This window comes from Pelophylax lessonae (genome assembly GCF_965119305.1).
Source record: "Pelophylax lessonae genome assembly, chromosome: 2".
Classification (NCBI taxonomy): domain Eukaryota; kingdom Metazoa; phylum Chordata; class Amphibia; order Anura; family Ranidae; genus Pelophylax; species Pelophylax lessonae.
Window position 1 is genome coordinate 673,722,021 of NC_138769.1, and position 15,047 is coordinate 673,737,067.

The 15,047-nt window shown below is 43.3% G+C and overlaps 1 protein-coding gene across 1 annotated transcript in view; it reads right to left on the reverse strand.

Moving 5' to 3' along the window:
• ARHGAP42 (Rho GTPase activating protein 42) overlaps nt 1-15,047 on the reverse strand; it is a 531,819-nt gene that overhangs the window by 230,522 nt on the left and 286,250 nt on the right. The window contains exon 4 of the mRNA XM_082244686.1: nt 9,508-9,579. Within this exon, the coding sequence (XP_082100812.1) occupies nt 9,508-9,579 (72 nt within the window). The remainder of the gene's footprint in view (nt 1-9,507; nt 9,580-15,047) is intronic.

Consider the following 15,047-nt stretch of genomic DNA (forward strand, 5'->3'; position numbering starts at 1 on the left):
TCTGCATGCTCATGTGTAATTGCCTACATAAAAAAAAAAAGAAAATTCTATTTACTTACCATTTTTCTATTGCACTTTCTGGTTTCCCTGACGGCAGTGGTGACTTAGCCCTGGCTGCACAGATGCCCCCTGGGAAGGAAACATCACCTTTGCCTTCAGGGAACTCCCAAACTCCCACACCAAAAGATCTTGCAGTGCTATCATACTGCGCATACGTGAGATGAAACGCGTGGAATACAAAACTACATTTATTTGCTGGGAACATTTGCAGATGCTGGTAGTGTTGTATGGTACATGCGTGAGATGAAGCAGTATCTAGGACATTTTCAAAATGGCGGCACGGGGATCCAGGCAGCACAGAGGCAGGACAAAAATAGATATACTGTATATGAAGAAAAAGTTACATGGACATCAGTAATTAGGATTGTTTATGCCCTCCCTATTCAGATATACAAGCTTTTAGAGTGGGGGGGAGGGGGGTGGTAGGAGGGTCTTTTTAAACAATGGTCACCCACAGAAATAAAAACTTGGTTCTAATCCTTCTCCACTCTGCTAAAAAAAAAAAAAAAGTATATATTAATATATATATACAGTATATATATATATATATATATATATATATATATATATATATATAATTACAAGTACTTATATAGCCCCGTCAATTTATGCAGCACTTATACAGTATATTGTACATTTACATCAGTCCCTGCCCGCAAGGAGCTTACCATCTATATATATATATATATATATACACACACACACACAGTCAAGGCCAAAATGATTGGCTCTGCATTTCTGTCAGATAATGCACCACTTCACCCAGAAGGTTGTTGCAAGTACAAATGTTTAGGCATTCTCATGTTTACTTCTTTTGTTTGTATTGGTATGACACAAAAAAAGTGGAGAAACAAAAAGCCAAATCTGACACATTCTACACTAAGGCTCCGTTCACATGTCAGCGTATGATCGCGGGCAGAACCGCCGCGGTTCCGCCCGCGATCCGGAGATTTATTGCAAATCGCGGGACGCCTAGCGTTGCCCGTTGATTTGCAATAGCCCCCCAAACGCCGAGCGATGTTGCAGCGATTTACGCCCGCCGAATCGCGGCAACATCGCGCAAACAAAATCGCAGGACGCAATACGCTCCAAAGAAGCTTTTGTACTTTTTTGGAGCGTATTGCGTCCCGCGATTTTGTATGCGCGTTGTTGCCGCGATTCGGCGGGCGTAAATCGCGGCAACATCGCTCGGCGTTTGGGGGGCTATTGCAAATCAACGGGCAACGCTAGGCGTCCCGAGATTTGCAATAAATCTCCGGATCGCGGGCGGAACCGCGGCGGTTCTGCCCGCGATCATACACTGACATGTGAACGGAGCCTTAACTCCAAAAATGTACTGGACAAAATTATTGGCACCCTAAATGTAATATTTGGTAGCACATCCCTTGGAAAAAAAAACTAAAATCAACCGCTTCCTGTAACCCTCAATGAGTTTCTTACACCTCTTCTTTCTCCAACTGCTCCAGGTCTCTCAAATTGGTAGGGTTCATTTTCCCAACTGCTGATTTGAGATCTCTCCACAGGTGCTCTATGGGATTTAGATCTGGACTCATTGCTGGCCAGTTCAGCACTCTCCCGGACTTTGTCTTAAATCATTTCTGGGTGCTTTATGACGTGTGCTTTAACCTCCACCATGTTTGACTGTAGGGACTGTATTCTTTTGTTTAAAGGCCTCAATTCTTTTTCTGAAAACCGTAGAATGATGGGCTTTACCAAAAAGCTGTAATTTTGTTTCATCTGTCCACAGCACATTCTCCTAAAAGGTTTTTGGCTTCCTGAGGTAAGTTTTGGCAAACTCCAATCTGGCTTTTTTTATTTTTGTCTGTGAGCAGTGGGGCCCTCCTTGGTCTCCTACCATAGCGTCCCTTTTCATTCAGATGGCGACATATAGTGCGAGCTGACACAGTTGTGCCCTGTGCTTGAAGGTCAGCTTTAATTTGTCTGGAAGCAAGGATCTTTATCCACCAATCGAACAAATCTTTGTTGCAATCTTTGATCAATTTTTATCTTTAGATCAACAAACTATAGAATCAGTGCAAATCTACCCTTCAATCTTATAATATCCTATAATATCTAACATAAAAGTGCAAGCGCAATGGTCTTAATGGATAATATTAATTGTGAAAAATTATGAAAATATAATTTCTATTGATCACTGCAAATATATGATAGTAAAAATAGTGATAAAAAAAAGTGCTATTAGCTTCAAAATCTACAATTTTCTTCTTATCTTTATTAGTTGTACAGCAAGCTTTACACTGATGACACCTATAAAACCCTTTCATGTTGGGGAATAATTGGATCTGTTGGGGAGGGTCTAAAACATAATTAACAATCCTATTACGTACTGATCTTTTTTTCCTATAAACAAATTTAGGGTGTGTAGGAATATTTTTCTCAAAACGTCATCCTGAAGTAGTATGGGTCAATGTTTTCTAATGGCCCCCTCAATATTTTTTGATTGTAGATTGTAATCTGTAATAAAACTAGAACGCTGGACATTACTGTGCATGCTCGATTTGCGCTCGCGGCTCTGATTGTGACAGCCGGAGGCGAAGAGCACACACATATATGCTGGAACACTTAGTGTCTGGAAGACACTTGTTCAATGTGAGTTTTTTTACCTTACTGTTAATAAATGAGGAATTTGTTTTATGGAATTACGCTATGCGGATTCATCTTTCCTCCCCCAATAAGGTACATCTCTACCTGCTCTCATGAGAGTGTCTGTATTTCGGGGACAACATAGAGTGGATTGTGGACCTGTTTGCTGGATATATATATGGAAAAGGCACAGTAAGTGGTTCTAAATTTTACCAGCCACTCCATTCTGGTGAGTCAGTTTGCGGTGATTGGTGAAAGGAGCACACAGGGTGTGGTTTGGCACGCAATTTTGACAGAAGATTTGTTGCACAGAATATATTCACCTTTCTGCACTTTATTTGAATGCTTCTGGGACCTTTAGAAATATTAATTTTTTTTTGATTTTTTAACCACTTGCCGACCGCCGCAAGTAGATATACCCGCGCGGTCACGGACCCCCCCGCGCATGTGACCGGCGGACCCGATGTCCGCCGGTCACTCTGTGATCGTCGGTGGAGAGGGAGAAAGTCAGGCGGCTAGTGTAAACAAGCCGCCTGTCATTCTCCCCTGTGTAGAAACACTGATCATACGGTTCAATTATGTAGGACCATTGATCATTGTTCCTACAGCTCAAGCCACAGCCAATCACAGTTAGAATCACGCCCCTAGGGACACACATAGCCCCTCCCTCTCAAATAAAGTTAACCCCTTCACTACCAGTGTATTTTTACAGTAACAGTGCATATGTATAGCACTGATTACTGTAGTAATGTCACTGGTAACCCCAAAAGTGTCAAAAATGTCAGTCAAGGGTCCGATCTGTCCGCCCCAATGTCGCAGTACCGCAAAAAAATCGCAGATTGCCGCCATTACGCATTAAAAAAAAAACAACAAAAATTACAAAAATCTTTCCCTTTGTTAGTAAATGCGATAACTTTTGCGCAAACCAATCAAAATACGCTTTTTGCGATTTTTTTTACCAAACATATGTAGCATAAAACAAATTGGCCGAAAATGTTAAATTTAGATTTTTACATTTTTTGGGGGGAATTTCATATAAAAAAATTTGAAAAATATTGTTATTTTTGCAAAATTGATGCTCTTTTTTTGTTTATAGCGCATGATCAAAAAATCGCACAGGTGATCAAATACCACCAAAAGAAAGCTCTGTTTGTGGGAAAAAAAGGACATCAAATTCGTTTAGGTACGGCGTCGCACGACCGTGCAATTATCCGTTAAAGTCACGCAGTGCCGAATCGCAAAATACCCCCTGGTCAGGGGCTTAAGTGGTTAATATTTATTTCATTGGACTTTTTCATTGATATGGGTTGTCCACATTTATTTCACTGGATTTTTTCACGACATGAATTGATTTTTATAATACATTTTTTAACTTTTTTATCATTTTATTTTTACTATCATATTTTTTGCACTGATCAATAGAAATCATTTTTTCATAATTTTTCACAATTATTATTATCCATTAAGACCATTGCACTTGCACTTTTTTGTTAGATATTATAGGATATTATAAGATTGAAGGGTAGATTTGCTCTGATTCTATAGTTTGTTGATCCATTTCATGCTGCAGATAGTTAGCTGCAACTACATATTATAGTATTCCTTAATCACAGTTCATAGCCATTGATTGCTCTTGGTGCCAGATCTCTTTTTGGTATAATTTTTCTCTTTAGTCCACCTCCAGGGAAATTAGTTACAGTGCCATGGGCTGTAAACTTTTCGACAATTGGGCACAGTGGACACAAGAACATTAAGATTCCTGGAAATGGACTTGGAACCTTGAGATTGTCCATGCTTTTCCACAACTTTTGTTCTCAAGTCCTCAGACAATTCTTTGCTGCTCTTTCTCTTCTCCATGCTCCATGTGGCACACAGAGACACACAACAGAAAGGGGAGTCCATTTTCCACTATTTAAACTGGTTGCTGGGGTTCTTTCTATATTGTCATCACCTGTTAATTGATACAGGTAAGTTTAAATACAAATTGCAGGAGCTTCAAAAACTTGCAATTATGTCTTACAATTTTGAGAAGGTGCCAATAATTTTGTGTCCACTCCATTTTTGGAGTTTAGTGTGGAATGTGTCAGATTTGGCTTTTTTTTCTCTCCACTGTTTTGTGTCATACCAATGCAAACAAAGAAATAAACACGAGAATGCCTAAACATTTGTAATTGGGGCGAAATGGTGCATTATCTGACAGAAATGCAGGGGTATCAACATTTTTTGGCATGATTACCGTATATATATATTTATAATAAAATAAAAAAAGTCCTGTTTGACAAATTTCCCAGCCAAAAAGATATCCCTATCTCCAATATTTTAGCTTTCGCCTGATTATCTGAGTCAGAATCTAACCATTAAAAGACTTAGGGCTCTTTCACACGGTCCGCCTCCGTAGGCGGATCCGTGCTGCTCAGCGGGGATCAATCTGCCGATCCCCGCTGAGCCGGCGGATGACAGCTCCGTCTCCGCTTGCAGTGCGGAGAGGGAGGTGTCACAGCTCCCGCTGCTCTCTATGGGGGATCGAATGAGAGCGGACCGCCTGTCCGCTCTCATCTGATCCGATCCCTGAACGGATGGAAAAATAGGGTTTACATCCCTCCAGATTTCACGGACAGGATCGGAAGCGGATGGCAGCGTGGAGGTGTAGAGCTGCATGGAGGATCCGATCAGATCCGCCTAAAAAACTGACAGGCGGATCTGATCGGATCGCCCGTGTGAAAGAGCGCTAAAGCTGGATGCTGCACCGCAAGCAAAAACATTGGTTTACTGCAGTGCCATTCATTCCTAATAGCACCCCATCAAAGCTTGCCAACAGCTGTGCATTGCAATGCACGGTAACACAATACATGGTGCATTTATGTTGGTTAGGTTGCCTGTTCAAATGGATTGGCTGCCTTAGTGCAACACATATTAACCCACATTCATTACCATACTGCAGATGTGTGAACCCAGATTTAGTTTTTGCAGTTAATGCTAAGTTCACCCTTTGCAAAAAATAATGAATTCACCCATTTTTGCAACAAAAAAAAAAATAGATTTTTTTTTTTGCAAATAAGCCTGCGAAAAATCACAATCATGGTTAGTGGATCCTGGGTCCAATGCACAGGCTCCTGGGCAAACTCTTCCTCTAGCTGTAAGTTCCTACATTCAGATGGAGAGCCGGAGGTAGTGTCAATAGACTACGAGTGTGGTGATCCACCATTCCATTGTCCTGCAGTGACAGATGGGGACTTGTAATCCATTCATTCACAGATTTCTGTGAATAAATGATGAGGCTGTGTGGTTGGATCCCAGTGCAGCCATGTAAAAATAAAAATTGACAGCTATTGCAAGGGAGAAGAACCCCAATGCAATGTCAGAAGAGAGGCAAGTTTGAGGGGAGGGGTGCAAAGTTAGGGAAGGTGGGTACACTTGCAACCATGTTACACCTTACATCCTAAACATGGCAGTAACATGTAGCATTGTCTAAAAAAGATGGAGTTATTCTTTTATTGTAGCTCTCTGGACCTCACTCTGTAAGATTTAATTTACAACGCCACCTTCTGGTAAGGCTGAGATCTTTAAATCTATTCTTACTCTTCTCCCAATAGACTGCAATCTGCCAACAAGGGATAAGTTAGTAATTTGATAAAAACGGATTTTGATGCAGAATTAAAGATTTCGCCTTCATACGAATTTTGTTGCCCTGAATTTTACCATGTGGAAATTTGCATGAAAAAAAAAAAATAAGTCAAGTGGCTTTGTTTTCTACCAATGTTGATAAACAAAGCCAAGCCACTGTATTTCTTTCTAAGTGCACTCAATGTGCATCTAGAAAAAAAACTTTTTTCTACTTTTTTTGTCCACTTGTCTGTATGAAACATTGTGGTAGGAGTTCCCCTGTTTCTTTGTATCTAACTTCATGTTACCAGATACCGAGGGACTGTATTGGCACTTTTCCACTGCAAGTACCGGCTCGTACCGGCTCGGCTCTACTCGGCCCTGCTTGGCCCGGTTTGCTTTTCCACTGCTGGTACCGCATGGTACGGTGTTGGAACGGTTCGGTTCGGTACGGTACGGTATGGGTTTGCTTTTCCACTAAAGTAGTACTAAAGTTAAGTGGGTGGGATAACAACGGGGTGGGTGGGATTCTCTGACCAATCAGTGGCTAGTAGTGACTGCATGCAAAGGATTGTGGGATATGGTACCAGTTTGGTACCTGTTGGAACCACAATCAAGTAGGTACTGTTTTTTCAGAGCCGTACCGTACAGTACCGGTCGGTTCCATGCAGTGGAAAAGCAAACCTATACCGTACCGTACCGAACCGTTCCGACACTATACCATGCGGTACCAGCAGTGGAAAAGCACAAAACCGTGCCGAACCGTTACGGTTCCATGCAGTGGAAAAGCACCATTTGCGACCAGGATAGTAAAAAGGAGCTTCCCTAACTTTCAGAAGCCATTTAAAATCCACCTTAAGTTTTACCTTTCCTGCAGACTCCAATGCTTGCCAAAATGTCAAATTTTGTTGAAATATCCAGATGTTTTTGCAAAAAAATGTTGGCAAAACAAGAACTCAATATTGCTCTTTCCTAATGTCCCTGCAGGGTCTACTATACACAGGAATGCAAATTATTTTCAATGCCACAAGCTGAACCGTGTATACCTTAACATACTTTTGGAATACAATTAGAAATGAACAATAGGCAACAGCACCAAATGTGTACAATTTCTGCTTTTACATTTTTTATTTGCCTTGTTTGTCTACCTCTAGAGCAGCCTTTTTCAACCAGGGTTCTGTGGAACCCAAGGATTCCTCCGGAGGTTGCTAGAGGTTCCTTGAGCAATGAGCAATTTCTGCCTCGTAGATAATTAACCAATATCAGCATTGATTTTTTAGATTCTTGTAGGGGAATTTTCTTCCCAATGACTGCAACTGTAGGGATTATCCTCTCCAGTTACCATACCATGAATCTACTTTGAGCTGTAGATATAATTATTATTAGCAGTGGTTCCCTGAAACTGGACTGTTAGGCTGGTTATACATTACACAATTTTCTTTATCAATTTCCTTTAGATTTACCTTCAACTATGTAGTGCATGGGCCTGCCTGATTGCATACAGATTGAACGTGTTTAGATTTTTATATTATATGGTTTTGGTAAATCTAAAGGAAAACTGAATAAGAAAATTGTATATTGTATGGCCAGCCTTAGTGCAAGGGTTTCCTCCATCTTAAAAAGGTTGAGAATGTCTGCTCTAGGCACTTGTGGGTGAATTTAGCAGTAGAATGAGGAGGTGAGGCTACTAAGAGCAGTCACATGAGACTTTGTAGCTCAGATCACATGCAAGTTATCTCTTCTTTCATTAACTGTGGGACTGTACAGTCCAAATCTGCATACAAAGCAAACTTTATTCTCCCTGCAAAGATTGTTGGCCAACAGTATAATTGGTATAAATTATAGAGCAATGAACCATATTTATACAGATTCCAGTATTACACAACAGCAAAGGGATGTCGTATATACTCGAGTATAAGCCAAATATTTCAACACATTTTTTATGCTGAAAAAGCCCCCCTCGGCTTATACTCGAGTCACTTACCTGTTCTCCCTCGGGCTGACCGAACTTCAGCAGCGGCCCTTCCGACATGTACACTGCGCCTGTACGCACTCGGCCATTCTCAGGCAGACGGCGCATGTGCAATGCCGGGCGGCGCCATTTTTAAATGTAAGGCGCCTCGGTATTGGGTAAGTAAGACCCCCTGCACAGCCTCTGCATATCCTGCACCATGCCCTCAACCCTGCATCCTGCCCTCAGCCCTGCATCTCCTGCACCATGCCCGCAGCCCTGCATCTCCTGCACCATGCCCACAGCCCTGCATCTCCTGCACCATGCCCTCAGCCCTGCATCTTCTGCACCATGCCCACAGCCCTGCTTCTCCTGCACCATGCCCGCAGCCCTGCATCTCCTGCACCATGCCTCCAGCCCTGCATCTTTTGCACCATGCCCTCAGCCTCTGCATCTCCTGCGCCATGCCCGCAGTCTCTGAATCTCCTGCACCATGCCCGCAGCCTCTGCATCTCCTGCACCATGCCCTCAGCCCTGCATCTTCTGCACCATGCCCTCAGCCCTGCATCTCCTGCACCATGCCCTCAGCCCTGCATCTTCTGCACCATGTCCTCAGCCCTGCATCTTCTGCACCATGCCCTCAGCCCTGCATCTTCTGCACCATGCCCTCAGCCTCTGCATCTCCTGCACCATGCCCTCAGCCTCTGCATCTCCTGCACCATGCCCGCAGCTCCTGCATCTCCTGCACCATGCCTGCAGCCCCTGCATCTCCTGCACCATGTCCGCAGCCTCTACATCTCTTGCACCATGCCCGCAGCCTCTGGTATCTATTTTTGAAATTTACCAGTAGCTGCTGCATTTCCCACCCTAGGCTTATACTCGAGTCAATACGTTTTCACAGTTTTTTGTGGTAAAATTAGGTGCCTCGGCTTATATTCAGGTCGACTTATACTCAAGTATATACGATAATTGAAGTCATGTTAAAATCTGTACTAAAAAAAAAAAAATATACACCTTTGTTCACATCAGTCAATCACACAAAGATCGATATATATGGCAGCAAATTGTAGGGACCAATCACTAGGAATATGTCATTGCTCTGACTACCATGATGTGACAAAAAGGTGAAATATGATTGGTTTCTGCAGGGTATTGCCCATATAATGTAAATGATGCTTTCTGTGCATTTAAATATAATAAGCTCATTGGTCAGACTGGATAAGTTAAAGCGAAATTTTAAGGAAACACACATCCATCTTGAAGGAAGAATAGTGCAGCTAGCTACTTACTTTGGCTGCCCCAATCTGCTCCTTGCGAAACTTTTCAAGTGGTGATATCAGGACATCATTAGCATTCTGGATCTGAAAATGAAAAATACAGCAATTAGAAATACAATAAACGTTTACTGGAAGTCTAAAAAGGATCTACAGGCAAATGCAAAAACTTAATTTAGTCCACTTATTATTTCAATCAAAGATCATTAAAGTGTATAGGAACCCAAACACTGAACATCTCTTATTTTCTCCTTTTTGGTATCATTAATATACCATTTAAAGTCTTTCAGTATACCTGTTCCATAAGTGCCAACATTACCCTTTAATTCTGCAACAAATCCAGTAAGCTTGTAACTTCTTGTTCACTTTGCTACAGTGAAATCCTCACCCTGCCCAGTGCTCTTCTGTAGAGTTCCAAATACCTCCCTCCTATGTTATGTAGATGAGGAGAGGTCAAGGTTTTCTATAGTCTAAATCAGAAACATGTAACCTAGGAGTGATGACACGGATTTTCCAGAGATACAGTACAGTAAGTGATCATTGTCACTCTAGAACAGGAGACATGATAGCGGCAGGATAACCAGGAAAAAAAAAGAGGAAGAAATGCCTGAAACCATGTTCTACAACAGGGGTGTCAAACTTTTATCGTAGGCCGCATCAGAAATATGGTTGCCCTTAAAGGGCCAATTGTATCTGGTGTGCACTACGTACAGAGTGTAGGGTTCAGGAGTGTGTTACGTACAGAATGCAGAGTTCAGGATTACACTATGTACAGAGTGCAGTGTTCAGGAGTACGGTATGTACAGAGTGCAGGGTACAGGGGTGCGCTATATACAGAGTGAAATTCCAGGGGTGTCCTATACACAGTATACAGAGTTCAGGGGTGTGCTATTTACAGAGTGCAGGGTTTAGAGCTGCATTAAATACAGAATGCAGGGTTCAGAAGTGCAGGATGTACAGAGTGCAGAGTTCAGGGGTGTGCTGTGTAAAGTGTGCAGCCTAAACCCCCACCCTCACCAAAGTTTCCTCACATCTCTCTCTTTTACCTGGCCCAGCTCTAGTACCTCCCTGTGTAAGCGGCTCTACTACCCATGTATTCGGCTCTAGAACCTCCCTGTGTAGGCGGCTCTGCCTCACCTTGCATGGAGATCATTCTCTCGCTCAGATATTGGAGATCTGTCCCCACCTTGTCGTTGAGACCAAAGCTGTCCCATGTAAACACAGAAGGCTTCTGTGTTTACAAGTAACAGCGGGGGGGGGGGGGGATAGGAGCAGAGGATGAGAGCTGGAGGTGGTGGAAATGGAGTTCTGCCACCTTCCAGCTGCAAAACTGCATGTGAGGGCCACATGAAAAGGCCTGGTGGGCTGCAGTTGGCATATGTGCTCTACAACATTACACACACAATTTTAGCTGACTAAAAGAAGGCAAGACACTAATTCAGCTGCAGAACAGAGGACTCTGAACAGGATCACAAGAGTGGCTGAACAGCATTGCAAATGTCCCAGTAGATGCATTTATATATACACTATATTGTCAAACGTATTGGGATGCTTTAGGGTTCAATATTGAGTTGGCCCACCCTTTGCAGCTAAAACAGCTTCAGCTATTCTGGGAAGGCTGTCCACAAGGTTTAGGAGTGTGTCTATGGGAATGTTTGACCATTCTTCCAGAAATGTATTTGTGGGGTCAGGCACTGATGTAGGACAAGAAGGCTTAGCTCGCAGTGTCCGCTCTAATTCATCCCAACGGTGTTCTATGGGGTTGAGGTCAGGACTCTGTGCAAGCCAGTCAAGTTCCCCCACCTCAAACTCACTCATCCATGTCTTTATGGACCTTGCTTTGTGCACTGGTCCAGAACATTTGGCGGAGGGGGGATTATGGTGTGGGGTTTTTTCAAGGGTTGGGCTTGGCCCCTAAATTCCAGTGAAGGGAACTCTTAAGGCATCAGCATACTAAGACATTTTGAACAATTTAATTCTCCCAACTTTGTGGGAAAAGTTTGGGGATGGCCTCTTCCTGTTACAACATGACTGCGTACCAGTACACTAAGCAAGCTACATAAAGACATGTATGAGCAAGTCTGGGGTGGAGGAACTTGACCGGCCTGCACAGAGTCCTGACCTCAACCCGATAGAACACCTTTGGGATGAATTAGAGCAGAAAATGCAAGCCAGGACTTCTCGTCCAACATTAGTGCCTGACCTCACAAATGCGCTTCCTAGAAGAATGGTCAAACATTCCCATAGACACACTCCAAAACCTTGTGGACAGTCTTCCCAGAAGAGTTGAAGCTGTTATAGCTGCAAAGGGTGGGCCAACTCAATATTGAACCCTATGGACTAAGACTGGGATGCATGCCTGTAAAGGCAGTCATCCCAATACTTTTGACAATATATTGTACTTACAATCCAGCTGTTTGATGTTCCACTTTAAATTACGAATATTCACTATCTAGACAAACTGAATACAATTGTGATTGTTATTCAATGATTGATTTAATTTACTAACTTTGCTTCACTTCTTTTTTTTTATCCATAATCTTCTATGTAAATTATAAATTACGGTTTTTGCCCTAAAAATTCTCCATGGTCTTTGGAACTGGGGATGCAGCAGGGGTGTGTCCTTTGCCTACATACTTTGTACTATAAGGTATTCCTTTTTCTCATCTCAGAAAGTAGGGAGGTATAATGACTTTTACTGTACATTAATACGTCGGGCTGAGCGCTAAAGCACCAAATAAGTTACATAATGAATCCAATTTGCAGGAAAACAACTTCTATTTGCTGTGGTATTCCCTTCAGATTGCTCTCTCTATAAAAGGCTCAATATATTTTACCTTATTTTACGCCATGTCAAACCCTCTGCGCCTTGGACTGCCTGTATCACAAATCTCACTCGGCACATAAGTGGCGCTCATAATTTCTATACAAAGTATTGATTGAAAATATGGATTTTTCTCCCCCTTACATGATAAATATACAGCTGAGATGACAGATTTGTGGCAGGGCCTCATAACGAAATAAAAACTGTACACTTTCTGGTGAAAACACGTGACCAAAAAATGTCAATGTAACGTGCCGCATTCCTCTGAAAAAGGCATTTCCTGCCTTTGCTGACTATTCCACACAGAAAAGGCCGAAGCGCTAAATGTAGTATTTTATGAACTTAGGGCATTGACCTTCATTTCAACATAAACTAAAATAGACACAGCTGACCTCCATGGGAAATCTGTCAGAGAGGACAAGGACTGCAAATCAGAAATAGGAAGGTTCACTGCCAACTGTACCCAAAATTCCAGGCACAGGCCAAGAATGTAAAAAATAGCTTCAATATTAAATATCATTTATGGTTACTGGGGTTTATTTTGATAAAGTCTGGGCTCTGGTCACATTACATTTAGCCTCGGTTCACACTAGGGCGACCTGTGAGGCGACCTGGTCGCCTCACAGGTCGCCGCAGGTCGCCTCCCATAGGGAAGCTGCGGACCCGTTCTAATAGGAGCGACACAAGTCGCTCCGACCTAGAAAAAGGGTCCGGAGCTTCTTTGGGGCGACCGCCATAGACTTCAATGTTATGAAGTCCGTGGCGCGCCGCGATCTCGGAGGTCGCCCCGGGAAGTAGCGTCGCGGTAGTGTGAACCGGCGCTTAGATGATTTTCTGGGGGAACTCAACAACTCGAACACATTTTAACCACTTTGCCGCTGCTCACTGGAGCTCTACTGCGGCAAAGTGGCTCGTTATCGTCTGGCGACGTAGACCTACGTCGCCAGACATTCCCCTCTCTCGGCGCCGCCGGAGGCTCACTCCCGCTGTATTCAGTCATAGCGGGAGTCGGGCCAGGGGAGGAGCGGCGGCAATCGGCGCTGCTCTTCCCCGATCGTCGGGGAATCGAGTGTGGAGATCCCCCTGCTTGTGTAAACACAAGCGGGCGGATCTCCTAAGTGACAGGCAGGGTCAGATTGCAGGGTTCAGCATAGTTGAACCTGCGATCTGTCCTTGTGTCACATAGTCCCCTCCCCCCACACACGTCAGTAAGCACCAGGCATACATTAACCCCTTGATCACCAATAAAAATTAACCCCTTCCCTGCCAGTGTAATTTTTACAGTAACAGTGCATATTTATAGCACTGATTACTGCAGTAATGTCACTGGTACCCCCAAAAGTGTCAAAAATGTCAGTCAAGGGTCAGATCTCTCTGCCGCAATGTCGCAATTCCCGGGGGGGGAATTTCATACAAAAAAATGTGAAAAATATTGTTATTTTTTCAAAATTGTCACTCTTTTTTTGTTTATAGCGCAAAAAATAAAAATCGCACAGGTGATCAAATACCACCAAAAGAAAGCTTGGTTTGTGGAGAAAATAAAGGATGTAAATTTCGTTTGGGTACGGCTTTGCATGACCGCGCAATTGTCAGTTAAAGTCGCACAGTGCCGAATCGCAAAAAGTGGCCCAGACGTAAGACAGCAAAATCCTCGTTTTGGGTGGTAAAGTGGTTAATTCAAGGTATAGTGTGTACATATAGTGAGCCTGAAAAGTAATATTGCATACCTCCCAACTTCCTGAGATGATAAAGAGGAACATCCTTTGACTCAAAGGGGTTGATTTACTTGTAGCACTGCCCCCTTGAGAGCTTCTGGTTTTTCACACTTTTGGATTCCCCTGGGTTACCCGTAGCAACTGCATGCAGAATCTTAAAGCGGAGTTCCACCCGAAATTTATACTTACCTCCATCTTCTCGCTCCCGGTCACCTGAAAAACAAATGGATAATCGCAATTTATTTTTTTTTTTCACTTACCTTTTAGAGAAAATATACTTACCTTACTTCCTTCTTCCTCCCCTCGGCGGCCACGGCGATTCGTCACTTCCTGGCTTTTGCAATGATTCCTGGGAGCTGAACGTCATCGCTCCCAGGAATCATTGCGCCTGCACCGGCCCCGACGTCAGTTCCGGGGCGCGCGCGTCATTCCCTTCTAAACAGCTTCTGGGCATGCCCAGAAGCTGTGGAGGGATGACGCGCGCGACCCGGAAGTGACGTCGGGGCCGGTGCAGTGCATCGTGGGACCGAAGAAGGAGGAAGAGGACCGAAGAGGACGCGGAAGAGGATCGAGCTGGCTTCAAGCTGCCCACACCCGAGATGGCAGCGCTGGAGAAGACAATTTCAAGGTAAGTATTTCTCCTGAAAGGTAAGTGCAACCCGGGACAGATCAGAGGCTATCCATTGTGGAATGTGCTAGCCCTGACTGTCCCGGGGGTATTTTTATAAAAAAATGTATAACTAGGGTGGAACTCCACTTTAACCACTTAAGCCCCGGAGGATTTTCCTGCTAAACGACCAGGGGGTATTTTGCGATTCGGCACTGCGTGACTTTAACAGACAATTGCGCGGTCGTGCGACGCTGTACCTAAACGAATTTGACGTCCTTTTTTTCCCACAAACAGAGCTTTCTTTTGGTGGTATTTGATCACCTGTGCGATTTTTACTTTTTGCGATATAAACAAAAAAAGAGCGTACATTTTGCAAAAATAACAATATTTTTCACATTTTTTTATA